This window comes from Haemaphysalis longicornis, unplaced genomic scaffold (assembly GCF_048455015.1).
Source record: "Haemaphysalis longicornis isolate Haplotype H1 unplaced genomic scaffold, Haemaphysalis longicornis Haplotype H1 scaffold_7, whole genome shotgun sequence".
NCBI lineage: Eukaryota > Metazoa > Arthropoda > Arachnida > Ixodida > Ixodidae > Haemaphysalis > Haemaphysalis longicornis.
Genome location: NW_027526422.1, coordinates 194,150,338 through 194,173,313, shown reverse-complemented (window position 1 = coordinate 194,173,313; position 22,976 = coordinate 194,150,338). Strand labels below are relative to the sequence as shown.

General features: G+C 46.6%; 2 protein-coding genes across 2 annotated transcripts; both read right to left on the bottom strand.

Moving 5' to 3' along the window:
- Positions 1-845: 845 nt before the first annotated feature.
- Positions 846-19,746, bottom strand: Mvk (Mevalonate kinase). Its single transcript, XM_077679489.1, has 9 exons — positions 19,600-19,746; positions 19,172-19,316; positions 18,704-18,854; positions 17,609-17,841; positions 15,785-15,833; positions 9,607-9,697; positions 8,854-8,970; positions 6,975-7,143; positions 846-3,135 (listed from the first exon to the last, which is right to left on the bottom strand). The coding sequence occupies exons 1-9, from the start codon at positions 19,672-19,674 to the stop codon at positions 3,029-3,031; spliced, it is 1,137 nt and encodes a 378-aa protein (XP_077535615.1). The 5' UTR covers positions 19,675-19,746; the 3' UTR covers positions 846-3,028.
- On the bottom strand, positions 12,224-14,855 carry LOC144147372 (uncharacterized). The gene is made up of 3 exons (XM_077679490.1): positions 14,572-14,855; positions 13,082-13,202; positions 12,224-12,673 (listed from the first exon to the last, which is right to left on the bottom strand). The coding sequence occupies exons 1-3, from the start codon at positions 14,838-14,840 to the stop codon at positions 12,224-12,226; spliced, it is 840 nt and encodes a 279-aa protein (XP_077535616.1). The 5' UTR covers positions 14,841-14,855.
- Positions 19,747-22,976: the final 3,230 nt, after the last annotated feature.

The window sequence follows — 22,976 nt, the reverse complement described above, 5'->3', positions numbered from 1 at the left end:
GTCGTCAGTTGCTGGAAATTTCTTGCCAGTGTGCCCGACACTACATAATCTACAAAATAGGTGCATCCTGCAGTAAAGAAATGTTGAAGACAGGGAATTGTGGGGTGCTGAAGTTTACTGGGCAGAGTGGCTTCCCTAGAGAGGCAGTAACGGCGGGTTTGAATCGCATACCAGGATGAATTTCTCTTCAACTAAGGAGAATCTGAGAAATGTGTGTAGCCTCCATTGTAGCACTATTTGTATCTCAGGTGGACATCAAATTTTTCCTTTGCACAACAGATCTGTGCTGTGCTGGTGAATGCATGTTTATCAAAACAATCGCAGCAGGTGAAGGGGGAAAAGTATGGCCGTAACAATGAAAAATAAAACAAATTGCTTCTCTACAAATAGCTTAGATTTCATTTAGTACTTGACGTTGTGTCGGAGAAGCTCTAAATGGGACAAATACTCAAATGCTGGCCAAGAGATCTCATAGAATGCCATTAAAAGCTTGGTGTGCCTCGAAGCCTTAGCTAATGTTAACCTCCAGAAAACCTGGCGTTTCAGAAATTAGCATCAATCGAAGTCTACGTGTTTGGACAAGCACAGGTTGGGACTAAATATGGTGCCAAGATATTTGTATTGTGCGACCTGATGTGTTAATTGTTTAGTTCGTTGGTTCAGGTCATTCGTTGACATTACAAGAACAGTTTCACCAGAGTCGCGCCATGCACAAAATAAGGCACACGATGTTCTCTCATGGAGTTTGCGTATTAGATGGATTAGAGTAACATGAAAAACTGGGTGTGTTGGTGCATCATCTAAGAAGCAGTGCAAAAAAAGACAAGACGACAAGGGCTGCGCTGAACAGCGATCTGATTTTATTGTGAATGAAGTGCAATATATGCACCTCATTAAACTTTGGTATATTTGAAATAGCCGCTCAAAATGGTTCCTTTCCACTGGTGCCACCAAAGTTTAATGAGCTGTAAAATTAGTTTCAAGCGATGCATCAAAAAAACTGCTGCAATTTTTGCCTTCACCAGGGTTCATAGTACTGGGATATATAAAGGTTACAGTTTTATGACCAACACTTTTTTTGTTCATTATTTTACCAAAAATGGCTAATTATCTTGGGAACTGATTGGCCAACTGAAAAAATAAGGGCACATTTGATATCAGTGGGGGAAAAGCAGAGAGCCTGACAAGTTTCACAAAGTTTACTTGAAAATTATAAGGAGCTGTTTTGAGACCCTTAAAACAATCGGTGAACATCACGCGAGTAAAATTTCAGTGCACCCATTCCTCAATGAGCATACCGTGTCCAGATTTCACACATATTGTGGCTGCTGCAATTAACCCCTCATTTCGGTCCTTATGGCCCCAAGAAGGTACCACTCTGAATCGTCCTTCAAGGGCGAGGCAACTTTACTTGCCAACAGCAAGAAAACCGAGTGGCATAATGCACACTGGCTGTCCTGGAGACACGAGTGTGTGACTGACATAAACACGGCAGAGCTAAACACATTTAATGTTGTAATGCCAGAAGGAGCTCCATAAGCAAATTTATTAAGAACGATTCCCCATGAAAAGGGGAAGAGCATCAAAGAAATAAAAATTTCCGGCTTCATTTCTGACTAGATTTATAGATTCTAGCTGCAATCGACAGCTTCTAACTAGGAAAATTCTTAGTCTAGCTAGAGACGATTATTTCCAGCTTGCGGTTTTTTTTTTTTTTCCAGCTGGACTGACAATGCTACCTGGAAGTAGCAGCTGCCAGCCGGAAAAAAATCTCAATCCAGCTAGAAATGAGCTAGAAGCTGAATTTCTAGCTAGAAGAAATTTCTGCTTCAAAAAGCCAGCTAGAAAAATACTATTTTCACTTGGGAAGGTATTTTTGCTGCCACGGTTGTGTGTGTCAAATAAAATGTCTAGATAAATAAAATTGTACTTTGTTCCTTTTCAGTATACAAATGTTTTTTGTCTTGAAACTACCACATATGCTGCCATGTAGAATATGCCAGCTTGGTTTCTTGTGCGTGGTCGCACTGCACTAACCAGTGGTAAAGAATTAATTAAGTACACAAAGTAGACTGCCCGGACAAGGTGTGGCAGAGTCACCCATGTTCAGGACTCCCAGCCGAAGCTATGGCAGCTCACAATAACCACACGAAGTTGGTGGCAAGTACAAGCTCGCTGAACTGTGCTTGGAGGCCGACATAATGGGACGACGACCAGGATGACAGCGAAATGGAATGAACAATGGGCCCAGCATTGCTTTTTTAAATAAGCGCGAAGTACACGGCCAGCAGTCCCACAGGTTTTCCAGCAAGTAGTCTGCAGCGCTGGAAACCTGAAGTGATGCCTGTTCACGCCGTCAATTCCTATCTGACGTCTGAAAGTTTGAACCCAACTCAAGGTGACTGCTGTCACACGAAGTACGTCTCTGCTTTGCATGCTATGTAGTACTTTGGTAAAAGGAATGCACCTACTGCAGCTTGTGGCTTTGTTATGTGCACTGCACACAGCCTAAGGCATCTCGTTTGCAGCTCCTCCATGCCTGCAAAAAGAACTTTTGGTGTGATTTTAAGCTGAAGGCATCAGCAACATTGCTGTCGCTTTCCTTATCGGTGCACTGGCATTGAAGCCTCGTTAACAACATGTATGTCTCACTCCATCGAGAGTCATTCAACCACTAACACCGTGACCTCAAAATTCTGAGCCACAGGGTACACACTGGGAGTAGTGACAAAGTTGTGATGCGGCCCTGTAAGTAGTGGTATAACGATGGTGTTAATGCGCGATGTAGTATCCCAGAGTGTTATCAGGTTTCCACACATTGCTGTCCCAGACACAGGGTGGGTTGAATTTTGGATCCAGCAGTGTGATGTCGTGAGACACCATGCTTGAGAACTGCCTCGGAAATGTGGCCCGGTGTATGTTAGAAGATGTGGGCTAGTTGCACTGTGCCATCTTGACCTGGTTAGAAGATGTGGGCTAGTTGCACCATGCCATCTTGACCTGTGGTTGCCCTGCACCTCTTCTGCGGTCACTCCAGTGTGACCCCAGGGCAACCAAGGTCCACTTCCCAGCACAGGAAGCCCTCTCCTTCGAGTTCTTGACGCACGGCGAGTATTACAGCTTCGCCGCTTGGACCTGCACAAATTATGCCTGTCTCGGTACACGGTGCAAAAATCACGAGTATGCACTGAGGGTAAACTTTTAAACAATAGAGCAACAAAAGTAGGTCAAGCTTCACCACACGACCTGCCCTGCTGGGGTGGCTTTTTTGCAGAACACCGAAGATGTGCACAAAAGCCTGATACATGTAATCCTTGTGCAAAAGAATTGTTTTCTAACTCTGGTGTATGTTAGCTTAGCTGAAGTAGAGCACTACTAGTGTAAAATTTATAAGCAGAAGTTTCCTGTCAAGACAGTGGCATGAGTGAGGATCGAATCAGCAGTCGTTACTTGTTGGCTTCCAGCAATGCCACACCTGTTACTATTATGCCTAGCCTCTTTTCAAATGACTGGGGATCCAGTCAAATATATTCAAGTTGAGCAAGCTGCATTTTTTTCAAGGAAATGTGCAAATTTTTTGTTTAATTGCATTGTGAAGTTGTCTTACTCTTTTCTTTTTTAGATGTTTGTACCATTTTCTGACTACTAGTACATAATCACTCAGCTTTGTTAAGTTATCATCGCGTAAGTCATCTCTTTTATTTTTTGCAGCTATCTTTTAGAAACTCCATAGGCACCAGAGCAAAGATATGTGTATTTGAAAATATGCAAATCAATTCACACTCGATTTTTACTATTCGTATTCGATACATTGTCCCAGATTTGATGTTTGCACTCCTCCATTTTTATTCTCTTAGCATCTCGCAGAATTTGAGCTGTGCTCATGACTGAGGTCCACAATTATTGAAAAGCACAATCGCGGTGAAAGGGGACCAAGCCACTTTTCTAGAACCAAGTTTCAGGCCAGTTTTGCTATCACGCGCAATTTATAAAGGACATTTCATGCTGCCATTACTGTATAGTTGCAAAAAGAATCCATGAACAATTATAGCTGGCAAACACATGCTTATTCTGTCCACTCTGCACTGTTCTCGTCTTCTGGATGTCCTGGCTTCTCTGGCCCTAGTAGCTTTTTTTCTTCTAAATTTTGAAATAAGCATTGGGTGGTCTCAATTACCCACTGGGGCTTTCCTGATGGACGGGATGTTCCATAAATTAAGCACGATCACTTGGGTAGCCAAGGCAGCAGCTGAAACTGTCATCCATAACGTGAGAGCATGAAACCTCGCCAATTTATTTGTACCGAGACTGCTACAAAGCCTGTCACTTTTAGGTAGAGCTTAAAGGGACACTGAATCGTAAGAAGCAAGTTGTCCAATGTTGGTGGATTAGAGTGTTGTGAATACGTACAAATATACCCCTCGCAGTAGCAGCTGTTGCATATTAACGCAGAAAGTGCGAAAGGAGAGAAAACAGGTGCCAAGTCCCCCACTTTCTCTCACTACAATTTGTGATGTTTTTAAAAGACACAAACCTCAGGTAGCAAATTTTATAGCACCGTTCGCCTCAGCCCATGGCTTTGGTTCAATTCTGATTCTGTTGCAACGTTTCACCTTGTGTACAGGTGCCCCAAAAAGTAAACGAAGCATGGTTTCATGAAATTATAATAATTTCTATTTAATGCGGCTGCCAGCTTAAATAGAAGATGTGCGGCCCAATTTCACTTTTGAATGACTTTCTTGAGAATTCACTTAATGGTCGCTGGCTAGGCGCATGGCAGAGAAATCCCCTCAAAATATGTAAACCGTGCTCCGTTTACTTTTTGGAGCACCTGTACATACACACTCAAAAGATGCTGGTGTGCAAAGGAACGCAAGAGCCTATTGTATGCACTGACTACTACTGCATATATACGAGACAGCCAGGGACAAGACCAGAGATAATTAGTGCAATCACCTTCAAATGATGTGGCTGCCAACTCCTTTAATTAACAGTGTGTGTATTTTCTAAACCAACTACCAGGTGGCAATACTTCCTGAAAAAGCTTTGCTGGTGCAATCAAGCCCCTCCCATAAAGGGCGGGACTTGGTGAGTGGGTGACTATTCCTGACTGCCACCATACTAAAGCATAATTTACAAAGCCGTTTTTCTCCCCGCCCTGTCACCGTCTTCCATCATAGACAACGATTTTTTCGGGTGATTTCTCCTCGAAACCGGTTTGCTGGTGATGAGATCCCGAGCTGTACGTTTCCATTATGGCAACGTGACAGAACCACGCCCCATGAAAAACCAACCAATCAGAAAACGGGAACCTTTTGCTAAATTAGTGAAAAGCAAGCACACAGTTGGCGAACCCCACGACCAGCCCGCATATTCACTACGAAAGCATGATGCTCACTTTCTAGCCGCTGTCGCGAAAGCTTTCGCGGCACTGCTGCCAGCGCTTCGATGCGATCATGTGTTTACTCATGGTGAGGCGCCTTTTGAAAGGGTGTGCTCTTGCGTGTGGCATCTGGACAATGACTGTTTTTGTTTGTAGCTGTGAACATATTGCATCGTATTTGTGAAGTTGTATTTGTCTGCTTGTTGTAGCAGAGTAGAATCGTGGGCCTGAAAATTAATACGCAGAAAACTAAAGTAGTGCTCAGTAGCCTCGGGAGAGCACAGCAGTTTCAGATAGGTGGTGAGGCCGTGGAAGTGGTAAGCGAATATATCTACTTAGGCCAAGTTGTGACCCCGGATCCCAACCATGAGGCAGAGATAATTTGAAGGATACGAATGGGGTGGGGTGCATATGGCAGGCATTCTCAGATAATGAATGGCAGCCTACCATTGTCCCTGAAGAATAAAGTGTATGACAGCTGCATGCTACCGGTACTCACCTACGGGGCAAAAACTTGGAGGCTCACTAAGAGGGTTCAAGTTAAATTGAGAACGACTCAGCGGGCAATGGAGCGAAAATGATAGGTGTAACATTAAGGGACAAGAAGAGGGCTAAGTGGGTGAAGGAACAAACGCATGTTAAGGACATAGTAGTAGAAATGAAGAAGAAATGGACGTGGGTAGGGCATTTAATGCAAAGGCAAGCTAACCGTTGGTCATTAAGTGTAACTGAGTGAATGCCCAGAGAAGGCAAGCGTTGCAGGGGGCGGCAGAAAGTTATGTGTGCAGACGAAATAAAGAAGTTTGCGGGAATAAATTGGTCGCAGTTAGCACAGGACTGGGATAATTGTAAATCCATGGGAAAGAGGCCTTTGCCCTGCAGTGGGCGTAGACACGATGATGATGATGATTAGTCTGCTGACATGCAAATCTGAGTGTCGAACTCTGGCAGGCAGATTAACGTCAGCACCAACTAGGAAAGCGAACCAGACGCGCTACTTCTCTTTGCATATATCAGGACAAAGTCATTACTTTTCAGACTAAGCACGCTCAGTTATAGGTGGAGCTGATCAGTGTCAAATGATGTACTAAGACGAGAACTTCCTGACAGTTTCCCATTATTTCCTGTCCAAACAGTACTTCAATCCGTCTTTGTCGTGGTTTTTTGAAGTGACGGTGCTGTGATGGCGACAGTGACGGCTGTGTGAATGATGCCTAAGATGGCACCGAAACAGCACTTTGTAATTGAATTTCAATATTTATAACAAAAGGTAATGTCCATAAGAGCAGGCGTTCAGTATGATGGCAACAATCGAGTAAAGTCGGGCTTGCTCTGGAAGCCTTAAAACACGCTACTAAACATCAGAGAACAATTGGAAGGGGAACGGCACAGAGAAGTGCGTTTCCTGCCAAACACATTGCTGGCCCCAGAACAGATGCTGAGAGAGCCACGAAACGTGTGATCCTTCAGTCAAAACACAATGTTACTCAGCCTTTAGCGTCCCTTTCAGCACTCAGCACCGCAAAGTGAAGTCTGAAAGTTCAAACCCAGGATCCGAGCTCTGAGATGCAAAATGCTGGCCCACCCTCACCATGCGATGTGCTGCCAGCGTGGCAGAGCAGCAGTGCGCACCCGCCGCCACCGGCACCTGTGAGCTTGGCTGCCAGACCGTGCGAGGCGGCCACCCGTGCCACCCGGTCCAGTTGTGGGTGGCCCACTCCCAGGCAGTTGAGCAGGCTCTGGTTCATGCCTACCAGCTCCTGGAACAGGAGGAAGGGAGCAGAGAACTGCCTGCATGCATCCCTTCCCCACCCATCCTCGCACCTCATCCAGACTGCTTCCGATGCCTCCCAAAGTGGGCACAATGAAATTCTAATTAAGGGGGGACGTGGCTCAACAATTTCTTTCAATTTGTAAGTAAACTCTGTGAAACTTGTCAGACTTGCTGCTTTTTTCTCACTGATTTCAAATGTGGCGTTTTTTTTTTTCAGTCAGTCAATAAGTTACCAGGATAATTAGAGATAATTAGTCACTTTTGGAGGAACAATAGGCAAAACAGTGTTGGTCCCAAAGCTGTATGATTTATATCTCTCAATACTATAAATGCAATAAGAGAAGCGGTTTTTTGATGCACCGCCTGGACCTAATTTTTCAGCACATTACACTTCAGTGTTTGAAGTGGGCATTTGAAACGGTTTCTTGCCGCTGGTGCCACCAAAGTGTAATGTGCTGAAAAATTAGGTGCAGGCGGTGAATCACAAAACCGCGTCTCTTTCAATTTCATCTTTCAATTTCATTTTTGGACTTCCTAATTGCCACACCTTGATCTGTTTATGATTCTTCTTTCTGATCTGCTGAGACATCTTCACTTAGTTTACATGTTTCTTTCCAGGCATCGCTCCATGAAGGGCATGCTTCATTTTATGCTCCTTTATTCATAAGGAACACACTATGGTGCTTGACGTCATCCTTTTCCGTGTGGTGCACTTCTGCTTTGAGGCTCTCAAAGCCACGCGCCGCCACTGTACCACCAATGCAGGAGCACTGCAGACGTATCGCCCATCGCGACAAACAGATCCGGTCAGTTTGAGCCTCCTAAGCTGGGGGTAAATCCAATTAATCAGAATTCAGAACTATTGAACGACACACGTGATACATGGTTTTTCACAAATGCTGTCGTTAAATGCATTTGTCCTCCACTCAGGGTTCCTTGGAGTCTTGGTTCTGCAACTTCCCTCGTAAGTATCAGCTCAGTAGTGTCACAGTAAGAGGGTGACATAATAACACGCCATGACGCTTGATTGCTTTCATTCCTGCTCAAAATGTGTCCAAATTCACTTACAAGGTACCCAAGAGGGGCCAATTACAGTTCCTGAATGTGCCTTTCCACTTAAAAACGGTTCACACGTGCACTGGATGTAGAGGCCACAGTCATTGAAAGGAGTTATGAACTACCAATTGGGCCACTTGAAGATAGAGGAAAAAAAGGAATCACTCAGCTGCATTCGCTGTGCTCAAGTAAAGTCCTGTCAACAGGAAGTCCCCCGAAGTGTAGAGCTTATACTGCCTCCAATAAGTAGAATGTCTTCCCAGCAAGGCATTAGTGCACAGTAGTGAAACTGATTCTAAAGGGGCCTTTTGTATAGCACTCCTTAGGGGCTGCGAGGGGTTTCGTTTAGGTATTTAATATAAGGCATCAGGGCCTGTATATTGTCATACCAGACTTCCTCGACAGCCCCTGATACAATGTCTTTCCTGCATGGCATGTGTTCGTAGTAGTGAAGCCAACTCAAAAGTGCTGTGCTGTATAGCAGAGCAGCTGAAGCGTTTATCCAATAATTCCCCCCTGGGTGCTTCTGCAAGTTTGTTCCTTTTCTTCCCTGCTGCTTCGATCGATACATCAAAGTCCCCCCACAGTGCTTGTCACAAAGTGGCAGAAGCTACTCTCAGAGAAAGCCACTGGCACTCACCAGTGCTTTGGGGAAGATGCTGTTCTCTGCCCCGGAGGGTGATCCCTTGAGGAGCTTCCAGAAGGTCTCAGAGATGGCCTCGATGGAGTCCAGGACAGGCTTGATCACCTCTGGGAACTGACAGGCAACGGGAATCACATTCTACGCAAGCACAGGGCAAGGGATTCGGTGACCTTCTTTCTAATGCAGGTGCATGATGTGACCACTATTCAAAGACAGGGATATGGAGGGGGCTTGAAAGGCAGAGCCAATAAGCACAATCCAATGCGACACATTTACTCAAATATAAGGCGAGGCTTTTCTTCCAAAATCCGAATTCTCAAAGTCATACACAACCTTATATTGAAAGCTCAGTATATATATATGGCCATTCTTTTGGCTCTCCAAACTGCACCCTTGTTTGATAATCATGACTGCCTTATAATCAAATAAATACAGTACACCTTCAGGCAGATGTCAATGTGCTTGAAGCATTTTTTCGGTGCAGGACTAGTGTTTTTTCCCTCTTTTATCAAAGTGTGCCTGCCTAAAAAAGGGAACGCTACCACCGTTCACAGCAGCAGCAGGCCTTTGGTACTGCTTATCGACCCTTTATGAGCAGCGTCAACCTGCATGATTTGAAGTTCACCTATCAGTGCTGCTACTGCAAAATGTGGCCCGAACCTTTTTCATGTCCTGCGGATAAACAATGCAGGGTGGCATGCAGGGACAAGTCCTCTCAAGTGAGAATCCTTTGTGTGGTGCGTGTAGTACCTTGTCATGCCTGGTCTTGACCCCTGCCACCAGGGCCTTGGTGTTCCTGGGAACCTGGGTGTTGACCAGCAGAACCCGGTAGCTGGGGATGCTGCCAGGGCAAGAAGGGAACAAAAAAATAATTTTTTTTTGTGGAACAAAAAACAAAAACAAAAAAAATGGGTAGCTTCTGAAGCAAGAGAATGCGCAATAACTAGTAGGTACTACTGGATTCAGAACGCAAAAACCCTGATTTGGTTTTTGCAAGGTCCAAGATTTGAAAATGGTGTACAGCAGGTGGTGGAAAAAAAAAAAAAAAGAAAAAGAAAGCTTTATTTTTTTCCAACGTTTCTTTAGAACTAATCTCGATTCAAATTTCACACAGCAGCCACTACAAACCACCGTGTTTGCTGAGATGTTTTACCACCTTCAGGTGCTTGGTTTTCTTCAATGCCTGTTCAACTCTGTTCACGCAGTGTATATGTTAAGTGCGAAAAAAATAGGCCGGCATGGCGAATAAACCTCTTAATTGAACAATCAGCCCTGATCCCGTTTTCCTTTTCACTGTGCATCTCGCCTGTTGTTTTACACCTCAACTATCTATCCTTACAAACTGTCAAAGTTCGCCACCTCACTACACCCCAGCAATTTACAACCTTGATGTTGAAACGTTGGAACACTCACACTTGTTTAAATGACATAAATGCACATCATCATCAAGGTAAAAGAATAATACCCCTGTTACACGGGCGCCTTAACGGCCGTTAACGCAAACGGCAGTTTAACCCCGTAACGGCCGTGGTAACGGAACTGTGATGGCTGTGCTCACACGGCACTTTCCATGCTCAGACGGTTCACTTCCGTTTGGACGTTTTATCACGTGACTCTTACAATTTTACCTCGAAAACTCAAAAATTTGTTTTTCTCGTAATTATTTTCTGCGCTGCAAGCTGTACAGTGTATTTTTTTTTTACTCTTCGCAAAAGTTGTTGCTACAGTATCAGAGAAGGTTATCTAGCCGATCCAATCCGAACCAGGGCGTTGCAAATGGCCGCGTTTGTTGTGGTGTGCGTTGCGTTCGTCGTGGTCGTGGCGTCGCTGCCTTTGGTTGTGGTTTCTACGTGGTCTGATTTGACTTGGTGAAGCGCTTCATTCCGCGATCCATCGCCACAGCACCGCAGCACTGTGCATTTTCTTTTTTTCTTTCGTACCGAGATCCACCGTCCGCGCGATCCAGCCGGTGAAGTGTTGAACGTGGTGCGTCTTTGCGACGCGTCCCCGAGAGCAGCCGTGAAATGGCGCTTAGCCGGCCGGTGTATGAATGCGGCCGTGATCGCCCGCCCGACTTGCTTCTCCTTGTTGCACACTACGAAACCTTGTTGTCTGCAAAAAGGACTGAACTGCGAACTGTGCTCACCAAGAAAGCGTCGATCAAGAAGAAGCGGGAGGCGGCCGAGAGGCGGTGTCGCACCCTGGCTGCACTCGCTGTGGCGTTGTCTCCCAGGCCTAGGAGTGTGTGGACGCTTTGGAGACCGCCGTCGTGGTATGACACCACCGTGCCGACGTTGTCGGATCAAGATTTCAAGGGAAACTTTCGTGTGACCCGCTCCACGTTTGCGTACATTGTAAGCTCGTGTTCCTCACTAGCACGGGAGGATACAAACATGCGAGCTTGTATACCACTGCACAAGCGTGTCGCCATTTCCCTGTACAGACTCGCCACGTCGGCCGAGGAAAGGACTGTGGCGCACCTTTTCGGCGTGAGTCGGTCATCCGTCAACCTCATCTTCCGGGAGTTTTGCGACGTTGTCGTAAATGTGCTCGAGCCCCAGATTGTGCAATTTCCGTCTCTGAATAATGTCAGAGACCACGTGCGGCAATTCGAAGCCTGCACAGGCTTTCCACAGGGCCTCGGCGCAATGGACGGTTGCCACATAAAAGTTTCGCCGCCCAAAGAAAATGCGCAGGATTACTACAACTATAAAGGTTGGTATAGTATAATCCTGCTCGCTGTGGTTGACCAAAACTACAAGTTCTTGTACACCAATGTAGGGTCTCCAGGGCGCAATCACGACGCAGCAGTTTACAGGGCCTCCATACTACCGAAAGTAGTGGGGTCTGATATCTTCACTGTACCTAGCCAAGTCATCGATGGAATGCCTATAGGAGCAGTCCTCCTCTGTGACCAGGCCTTTCCGTTGCAGCGTCACCTGATGAAGCCGTTCCCTCATCGCAGTGCAAACAACCCCACAGTGCAAACGTTCAACTACACTCTCTCCAAAGCAAGGCGTGTCGTCGAAAATGCCTTTGGGCGACTGAAGGCTAGATTCAGGGTCTTGAAGGGACTTGAGTGTGAAATTGACAATGTCAACAGCATTGTGCGAGCTTGCTGCGTCCTCCACAATGTCTGCGAGCACATGCGTGACCAGTGCGACACACAGTGGAGTGCTGAAGTAGCAGCCCGTGAACTTCCACAGCCGGTTTGTGTGAGCAACGCAGCAAGCTCATCAGGTGAAAGCGTCCGACAGGCTTTGGCTAAACACATCTTGTCACTCAAGCCATGACTACTATGAAAAGCTGCTTCAGGCATGCAAATGTGAACAATGAACAGAACAAGGGCACGTATGCACATTCAGCTTTATTCAGTGTTTTCAGTGCTGAGGTCAGGCTGACGCTCCTGCTGGCCTGCAAAGTATTGGCGCATTATGCCTAGCATTTCTCTTTGAATTGCGTTCGTCTCCTCATGGAGACGGACTGCCTTCTTTGACAGTTTGTAGTCTTTTTTTGCGAGTTTCGCGGCACGGTCTTCCTGGCGCTCCAGTATTTCCACAACTTTGTCAAGTGGTGACGCCTGCTGCCGCCTTTTTCGGGTGGGGCCTTGGTCAGCTGTGGGTGCAGGGGATGGAACCTGGCTTGTCGATGGTCCACTAGCGGACGCGTCTATGTTGTCCGCCTCGTTGGTCCAGGCCTGGCTGGTCCAAGCGTGGCTACTCGATTCATCAGGATTCCCTGGGCTGCTGGGCGCTGTTGGCAGTGGCCCCGAGGCCACAACTTCTGCACCTTCTGGCAGCCGTTCTATCATGTCCAGCTTAAGAAGAAAAAAAACAGGATGTTACCGAATGTTGCATCTAAGTGATTATTGTTTTTTGCATGCTGAGTGCAAGTGGTACACATACAAACATACAATGCTTGATGTTTTCTCTAGATGAGTTGTGGTACACCCTAAACTCCCAAAAGTAACAATTGTTGTGGCATCAGTATGTTGTAAATGTCAATCAATGATAATTAAGCTACGCAGACAGTGATGCTTATGACAAGTTATTTGTGAATTTTTAGTACTCAGGGGCCCACAATGCCTCATGTTTGTGCAATGATGTTTTAGTAATAAACATTGCTGCCACCTGTCTCCGGCAACAAACCAGGTTGTTCAAAAACCAATTTTGGTTTTTCAGTCAATTTCCAATGTTTGCATGCAACCAAAATAAACATGTTGCACCTGAAAGCTCTCCTGCACCAGGCTTGGGTCGTTCATGGGCAGGTTCCCCAGGAAGGTTTTCAGCCGCTTATAAAATGGGCACTCTGTAGCTGCCGACCCAGTGCCAGCATTGCTTGCCTTTCTGAAATAAGAACAAAGTACAGATGAGAGTCACTCTGTCATGTCCCCAGCAATAAACACAAATTATTTTCACTACAGTACAAACAAACAAGAACTATGAACTTGATTTGTGCTGAAAGTTGAAACTGCAGGCTGTTGAATTATGATGTGAGCTAGATAGGCATCAAGATCAGCTGATAGTCAAGATAGAATGTTATTATCCTATAAACAATGTCGACAAACAACTATGGGATATGCGCTTGATTAGGCTGCACATTTAGCAATTTCTGCACAATTCAGGATGTGATAAAATTAGAGCATGCCTGAGAAAGACCTTTCTTTGAGCAGATTCAAATTATCGGCGGGAGTGATAATACAGTAGCGAGGGAGCTCTTGGAAGCCTTTTACATCAAGAGAAGAAAAAGGAGACCATTGCATCTGCTGCACATCTTTCCTTCTGCGTGTCAGTAAATTTGAATTCTTCAGAACTTCACTTTGATTGTAGCTACTTTTGATTTTTTCTCCTTCGCTTTTTCTACTGCGCATGTTTCCAGTGATTACACCTGTATACATACGAGACAATGCTTCAAATAAACAAGTACTGCGAGTGAGCGCTTAACCCATCGTGTCTTGCATCATTGTCTCACTAGCGCCTTAATGTTATTACACACCAACTTTCCTATCAGCTTTTTTTACCACAGTTCAATTACTTCTGATGCCTTACATGCACGGCCTAGTGTGCTCTTAACCACACTGCTCATACACAACTGAAAAGTTGGAATTAATAGTATTAGTATAATATTCTTGTGTATGCAAATTGCGGTTGCATAGAAAACAAGAAAGCAGTGCAGTGGTGTGTGCATTTAATGCAAACACTGCTGCTTTCACAGTGCAACTTCTAGCGATTGTTAGCTTTACTGCAATACACGCTACAGGAGATAATGCACCGGTCAACATTTTATTTTGTGTAACTGATCGTACAGCAAACACTACTGCTTTTATAATTCAACCTTTATTGATTGTTAGCTTTACCTTTACTGCAATGCGCACCACAGGAAAGCTAATGCACAGGTCAACATTTTATTTCGTGTGAACTGATCGTACAGGCTTTTTGGTGCAAAATACATTTCTGTCAAACTTCGCCCGGCAAAGCCTAACTTACGGCAAACGGCTACACATGATAAACCTACTGTGCTACGCTGTGATCGCTATTTAAGCATTGCTGCACGAGCGTTATGAAGGAGTCGCGTTTGAGCCCACGTCAAGCAAGATTCGGCGTTGCCTACGGCATCGAGACAGATCAGTCACAGTGCGGTGCGCCATATTTTATTGCACATGCTGGACGAGGTGCTACGCGGGCTTAAAAATCTAATAAAATTGTGGTAACTTACTTGTGCGCTTGTGCCAAGTTCTCCATCTTGTGCTTCAATTGTTTAGTTGTGACTCGCACAGTCTGCCCGCACTCTTCGCTTGCGAGCTCATTAAACATCGCGGTCATACGCAGGTACACCGGGGCATTGTGCTTCTGAGCCCGCAGTTGTGCAAGGTGGTCCTGCCACACATTAATAAGCAGATGCGTCAGCGACGCTGTCCAGATGAAGCGCTTTTGCTGAGGGGCGCTCGCTTCCATCGGGGACACGTTGTTGCTGGGCGCAGCCATCTTGCCTAGCTGCAGCGAGAACGGAGGAAAGCCGGCGGAACGGAGACCAGCGACCTCAGTTGGTGTCGATCGCCGTTTGGTTTCCAACGGCGTTCGCACTGCCGTGTGACTCCACCTAACGGCCGTTAAGGCCAACTGCCGTTAAGGCCAACAAGTGATTACTGCTTACATAGGCCCAAAATCGACAGTTTTATCATCTGTCCTTCAGGAAAAAACACCACAAATACGGTTGTGCTATGGGAGGCAGCTCTGGCCAGCTCCGACTTTGGGATTCAGAAGGACTTCTTTCTTTGAGCCTGGAGAGGAGCAGAAAAGTCTGCGGCCCTGGAAGGAGGGCACCATCCCTAAGACAATCGCGACACCTCTTTTTTTTCCTAATAAACGTTTATATCTCTCTCTCTTTCTCTCTCAACAATCTTTCTCACAGCGATAGCATTTGATCTCATAACTCCCAGTGTAGTGGCAAGTTCACAAGGAAAAGAAAAAAGAAAACTCCAAGCAAGCTGAAATCTCTGACTATCAGCAGTTCACACTGCCATGCCAGCAAAGGTAAAGCTGCCAGGGCCAAAGCCAAAGCCGGTTGGTCCTGAACAGCACAATGTCTTTCTCGTTGCCGAGGCAGGCACACAGAGACGACACAAATCGACACAAAGGGAAGCTCCAATAAAAGTCCACAAATCATCTTTTCCCTTCGATGTTATGTTGGCACCTAGCCTCTCTCTCTCTAGCACTACTGCCGAATCGTTCCTCATTCCGCATGCATCATCCACTAACCGACGCACGTGTTGAAAGAGCAGGCAAAAAGAAAAGAACCTCTTGTCGCAAAAGCTGACTTTGCAAGCGTTAAACTTCCTTATTGCCAGCAGCCGTGCCTGCTCCTCCTGCAATGCTTCTCGAAGTGAGAATGAAAAGAAACGGGAAAAAGAGGAGGCGCACAAACTTGCCTCTCCAGGGTGTCGGTCACTTTTCCTCCTTTGAATAGGACGGCACCCCCTGGAAACAAACAGTGGGGGGTGCTGGTCTTCTTCTGCTGTCTGGGGAGGGCATAATCTTTTGACATGCCACAGGCTGTGTGTACCTATGCGCAAACGAGACTCTGTGCATGTGTTTGCATTGAATGCAATAAAGAATTGAAGTGTTACACCACCCCCATAAAAACCTCCATCCCCATAGTGTTCGCAAGTCTGTAAATTGCAGTGTAAGAAACGTTGGACCCGCCGCGGTGGCTCAGTGGCTAAGGCGTTGCGCTGCTGAGCACGAGGTCGCGGGTTCGATTCCCGGCCGCGGCGGCCGCTTTTCTGATGGAGGCGAAGAGCAAAAACGCCCGTGTGTGCGAGATTTCGGCGCACGATAAAGATCCCCAGGTGGTCAAAATTAATCCGGAGCCCTCCACTACGGCGCGCCTCATCGCCTGCGTTGCGTCGGCGCGTTAAACCCTACAATCAATCAATCGAGAAACGTTGGCCCCTCCTTAGCTCCGCTAAAATGTTAATGAATCGCTTGTATAAAAAAATCCTGGGTACGCAAGTGGCGACGATGCAGCGCTTTGCACCCTGCTGTTCGAGTAAGTGGAGTCATTTTTACTACACCTGCTCAGTTTTAGTGCAAGTAATAAATTCCCGAACACGAGTTACCACAGGAGGACAATCGAAGGTGCAAGACCCCCACAGTGCGATGCCTGATATGACCCTACAGGATTGCATGTGATGTGGGATATGAATACGAATGTATGTAAACGATGCAGTTTTGTGACACGCATACAAATACTGTTGAATCGTGCTAACCCTACAACAGTAGGTCCAATCAAGTTGAAACACCATTTAAAGGCATAAAGCTGAATCTGCCATTTTTACTTCCACTGATTCAATTTTGTACTTTGTCCGAGCAAATTCTGCCGGTATAATTAGGGCTGAATTAACGAGAGCAACTGCTTTACTGTTACTTCTTTTAATAGGGATGGATAGGGCTGCTCACGAAGTGTTCATAAATCAATTTCACAGAAAATCCTGAAAGCATAGCCGTTTCAAAAAAAAAAAAACACCCGCTGCGGTGGCTACGGCGTTGTGGTGCGTGAGCCCAAGGTTGTGATTTCAATCCAGGCTGCAGTGGCTGTTTCTCTGGTGAAGGCGGAAAATGAAAATGCCTGTATGTTGAGATTTTGCCGTGCGCTAATGATCCCGAGGTGGTCTGGAGAGACTTTGCTGCACACTAAAGATCCCCATGTGGTCAAAATTAATTCAGAGCCCTCCAGTACAGCGTGCATGTGCAGCTTTGGCACATAAAACCGCATAATATATTTTTTAAAGAAAAGAGATGTTTTGATGAGTATCTTAGTGCATCCAAGCCTCTGGTAGGTAAAGCAACTTGGGCTCTGGCAATCTTCCCACTTAAAAGAAACTGGGACTACAAAGAAATTTCCTTCCACAAAGAAATTACAAAGCGCTTGTCCCGTTGTTCTTCTTTATCAAAGTCGCACAGTTTCTTTTCACTCATAATGGGCCAACTTGCCCGACAGCTGCGTTTAAAGAAATTTCCCTTCAGCATCAACTAAGATGAGAAGCTGAGGTGAATTCTACGTACATGTCAGCTGTACCCAGGTGGGTGTTAGCATTTTAACTGTCACTCGTTCATCATTGTCCTTTGTGCATAGAGTGCGCCTTCATTTTAAGCCCGTGCTCAAAGCAGTACAGTTCCCAGTGCACCGATGTGCACTCACCAGCTGACTCGTCACCTCCACGGCTAACCACAGCGAGACGACGCACACCCACCGTACGTGCAGATGGTGTTGTCGATGCCCGATGGCCGGCCGTGCAGGATGCACTCTGCCTGGAAGGCCCACGCTGAGATGAGCGCCCGGTTGTCGCTGGACAGCGGGTGCCGCACTACATCGCACCGTGCCAGGAGCACAGCTGCCAGGGCTGTGCTGTACGATGCTGACGAGCCCAGGCCGGCTCCCAGGGGCAGTTTGGAGCTGACGGAAAACTTGGCGGGGCCAAACTGCCTGCGTTGAGCCGTCCTTACTTGGTGGCCCGCTAATTTGTTTGCGAAACTAAAGGACTCCCAACACCGCCAGCCAGCTAGTTTAGACATGTCAATCCAATCCCCCATTCTCCTCATCATCTGCAGCCAGTTGGAGAACAGGAAGCGCTGATTCGCAAAGCCAAGACTGCAGCCACAGCCCATGGCATATACTGGCCACCCAATGCTCCACTTTTTGACCCAACTCCCCTCCCCTGTTCTCTCAATAAATGTTTCCAACAACAACAAAGAGATGGCTTTTGGCTGCTTTTCTCAACAGAAAGTCGCCCTAAAATTACTTGGATGATAGCAGAGGCCACACGTAAACAGTGATAGAGTAAACAAAAGGATGGTTGCAGCAGTGTATACGTATGGACTGAAATGCATTGAAGTGAACTGCACCTTTGAAAATGTTTCCCTTCACATTTTCTTCATTTCTGATTCAGATATGCTTTTGCCGGTGGCTCCTTGTTGCTGACAGAGCTTGCTTCAGTAAATTCTTTCGTTGCTGAAATCCTTTCCGTATTCAAGGCCAAGGGCACAATACTTGAAACTGATTGCTTCCCAAACCCCCCAGAACCCCTTACAACCAGAGTGTTAAAAGCTTCCTTCATGTTGTAACCATATAGTCCCAGGCCAGCTGCCAAGTTGTTTCTTCATCAAATGCTTTCAAAACTATAGCACCACTGAGCCTACATGTGCTGGTCCCCCAAAGCACTGACTATCGAATTCTCAGTTTCACCATGCTCATTTTGTTTATCAATACATGCGTATACAGCCATGCATACCACAGCTGGCCTTCTCTAGCAAACATTCTACATTTCTGCGACACTCATGCAACGTACCCATTGTTGTGCCGCAAGGCGATACCAGTGAAGAGAAAGAGAAAGGCTAGCTCAGCCTGGTCTCTGGGTTTTGCAGATCCGCCATCAACTTCAAAGCACTCGCAAATGCTGGGGGCAAGGGCGCTGGACGGAATCACCTCGGTCGAATAACCTGGAAGACGGCAGATGGGGTCAGGAACCCGATGTTGCGAATATCCCGGTATAACGAAGATCTCTACTTCATTGCGTACCACTCTGCATTTTATGGCAAATTACGATCTTTTTGGCTACAAAGAATGAACAAAGTTAAGGCGCACACGTATTATTGGGTCTGTACGAATGCGGCTGTCTTCATCTGGTTTCGTTGCCATTTCGGTAGCTCAAATCTCCCGCCATTTTTTTTTTTTTTTTTTGGGGGGGGGGGGGGGGGGGATGTGGGGCATCGCTAAGGGGCTAACTTTGAAGGCGACAGAGAAGACATACACGCACCTTCTTTGGGAACGGAAAAGCACAGAAACTTGCTGACGGGCCAACTGGCGGAGATGTCAAGATCGCAAGCTTCCAAAACCACGAGAGATTCTTGTTCGGTGCAAGTGACGCTGGTTCTGAGGTCGACGCTCGCGGCAACGGAAGCCTAGGGGCGACAAGGAATCGAACAAAAAAGAATTTACGATTATTGCGCGCCAAAAGGGCGCGGGAAGCAACGGGAGGAAAAACTGAGCTGCTTCGAGGCTTATCGAACAGGAGGAAAAAGAGAACGCAGCTTTGTTTTCCCAGCCGAGACGGAAGGGTATGCGTGTTTTGTTCGCATCACCGCCCGGCGCAGCAAAGGAAAAAAAGCGTCGCGCAAGCAGCGTAGGCAAACTGCAACGCCAAAGGTGACAGAACACCGTCTGCGCTACCGCGGCGGAACTTACTTTGCCGTACACGACTGCGTGCTCGCCGTGAATTATTGTTTTTCCCGGTGCAGACGCAGCGTAGGAAACGGCCATCGTAGCAGACGATTACACAGTACGTTCCGAGCAAGCGGGAGCGATAAAATCGGCCAACACGTTTTGGTTTTGTTTTTGTTCGCTCATGGTGTACAGACGACCTTTATTAAACTGCCTAATCGAAACGAACTTGTTCGCCTACATACATAATATTTCAAACTTAAAATTTATGGATGACCTCACTTTATTGCAACATGGTAGATGCCAAAAACTTTGGCAGAAAAGAACTTTTCGAAACCGTTGGTGTTCTTGTCTGGACACACTGAGTAATAATCCTTTCCACTTAACCATTTCCTTCTTTCTTATCGAGTAGGCCAACAAGGAAGGAGAGGGGAAGTTTCGGCCTTTTGGCATTGTTCTGTAGTTTTTTGTGTCGGCAGAAGCAGTGCCGACTCGTCTTGTGTGTCAAGTTCAAGTTTTTTCTGCCTCTGCCTAGATGCGACCTGCGGCAGAGTTCAGTTGAGTTGTTCGTTCCTGTACGCCGAAACGGTTGTCGCAGTTTTCGCAAGGCCACTTTTTATGGACAGTTGATTGCCTCGCCCGTGTTACCGAAAGAGAGAAGTTGCGCACTGCGGCGAGGAATAAACGTTGACGAAGGTGAGCTGAACGTGATTATTCCAAGCGATGCAATCTCGTCGGCCTCGTGTACAGACGGAGCGATAAGCGGGGCCGATAGTGTCGAAGTGCGCCGGCCGCGGATCCGGTCAGCATCAGTGCGGCATTGCGTTTCCCGGACATCGTCGTGAGATGCATGCATAGATGCGAGTCTGCCGTCCCTTTAAAAATCCCGTGTTAAAACTCGCACAAACCCGGAAAAGGAAGGAGAAAGGACAGAAATAACGTCTCGTTCATGTTGATTGATTGAAAAACATTCGACGCCCTCTAAAGTGAGTGGCGTCCTCAGTCCAGGAAGCCGCGATGCACGGTGACACCGCGGAGAAGAGATTGGTGATCGCGTCCCGCGTGGAGTCCATTACCGGTGACCTTCGGTGCGAGATGTAATCGAAAAAGCCCCGCGGTTTAGCTTGGCCGAGAGGAAGGGGGTGGGCCCTAGCCGCTTCTCTCCTGCCCGATAACCATTGGACGTCGTCGCGTGCTGCGCTTGTGTGCGTTGCAAGGAATTGCGCGACGCGCAAATTCGGTGCGCTAAAAGTTTTTATTTCGGCGCGCGCCTTCCCAGCGCCCGTGACCCGCCAAGGCCCGTACGCAACAGGTGGGTTCGGTTGCGCGTGCTTCGATGTCTGCGTTCGTTACATTTCGCTTGCGTCAGTTGTGTAAGTGTGGGACAATTATAGGAGTCCGAAACTTGACTCGCGCGTTGCGTGCACTTTCCTGCTAGCACGCGTGTTGCAACAGTAAATTAGCGTATTACAGAAATTAAAATTCCTGAGCAAACCGCTTCTTCGTTCGCGCTCAAACTTTACACAAAGGTCACGTTTATAGTGGTGCATTTTGTTTGACACCTTGAACGGCGACGGCATAATGTTACCTGCCTACTTAAAAATCGAAAAATTTATCGGGGCACCATGCTTACGTGCTTCGAGTGCGAAAGCATTCTGGCGATAAATTTACTGCTGCATCGTGTGAGCGTGCGAGGCATGCTGATTTAAGGCCCAACCACATGCACGCGTAAAACCGGCGTACTCGTGCAACGACGTAAACCGGCGTAAGCGCGTAAGGAACCGGCGTACTCCGGCGTACGCCGAATGCATTGGTACGCGCTTGTTACGCCCAAGTCAGAGCGCGCCAGATATCGACGCAAACTTTCGGGCGTACGGTGTTGACGTACACCTCTGGCGGTGATGTTATCGGCAGTCAGGTCGCATAACAAGACAGTGAATTGATAAATAAGCTAACTTCACTATTTATTATGCGATAAAACGAAGTAATTTGTAAAATACGGTGACCAAACAACCGGACAAAACACGCGAAGCAACGAGCAACTATGGGAGCAAGGCAGTTTTACGCCAAATGTAGCGGAAGGGATTCGTTAGTTTTGTGCCTGCCAAGTATGCATACTAATCCTTAACGTTTTTTAATGTCCCGAGAACTGTTTTAGTTGTTTCTGTATTAAATATACGTATATTTGTGAGAATAGGCATTATTTGCTTTATTTCAGTTAAAATGTAGTTGAACTGGTCGCCACAAAGCTGAGTCCGAAGTAGTCGAGCCACACGGCCCGGCGCATTGGTTTACGCGCGCGTTGCGGCGATATGTGGTTACTCGCCCTCTCCGACGTCGTCGGCCGGCGTAAAGGCAGCGGCGTATGCCGCCGCAGGCGTACGTCGTTGCGCGAGTACGTCGATTTTACGCGTGCATGTGGTTGGGCCTTTACTGTCACAGTTAACTATGCTGATTCCATGATAACAGACATTCGTAGCTTCTTACACGGATTTTCGAGTAGTGTGCGGTAAGTCAATGAAGATATGCGGACGCGATGTAGCAACGAAGAACTGTTTGATCAGTGTTAGATCTGTAGATGAAGCCAAGCTGCCGTCGCATTCGAAGCGCGTAGGCAGTGTAAAGTGCATTTCAAAAGCCACACGCTGTAAAGTAGTGGTGAAGTCACGTGCCTGTCACGACACATCCCTGGGTTCGATACCCCTCGGTGCCAGTTTTTCTTCTTTCTTTTTAGTTACGTAGACGATGTCACATTTTTTTACACTTTTTTAACACTTTCGCATTAAAAAATAAAGATTTTCACAGAGTCGGTGGCCACCATAAAAAAAAATAGGGTGATGATGATCAGCGACTTCCCTTTACTAGTAACGCCACTAATTAAGAAAGGGCTTGCACTTTATCATGCTTCATGAGCAGTCTCATTTATGATCGCGAAGATTTTTTCTGATTTTTGTCTCTGCTTCTCTCACCAGCATTCTAGCCTTTTTACTAACTTCTGTCGTTTTCCAGTTAACTTTCCCGTTAACCTTGAACCCCAGGGCTTCTGGAAGATGGACATCTTCCTTACTGAAGACTGGTTTGGATACCTTTGAACTCGGTTACAATGTTCACAGCAAGCCAGCTAGCTTCTTTCTATTTCAAAAGTGTCCCCATGTTTGTCATCACCATAACTTCCGGTGTCTTTCATAAACCAACATGTATTGTTGTTCTTGTCCTTTTGTGCGGATAAGCGCCCTTCTTCGCAGCCAACCTGGCTGGGCTTCAAAAAAACGGTGCACTCTCTTTAAGATTATGACAGAGCTTTTCCATACCTTGGAACAGCAGATGTAATTCGTGGGGGGGTGGTAAATTTTATTACAGTTTGTATCCACTCCAAAGTAATCTTGCGTGATCACCCTGAA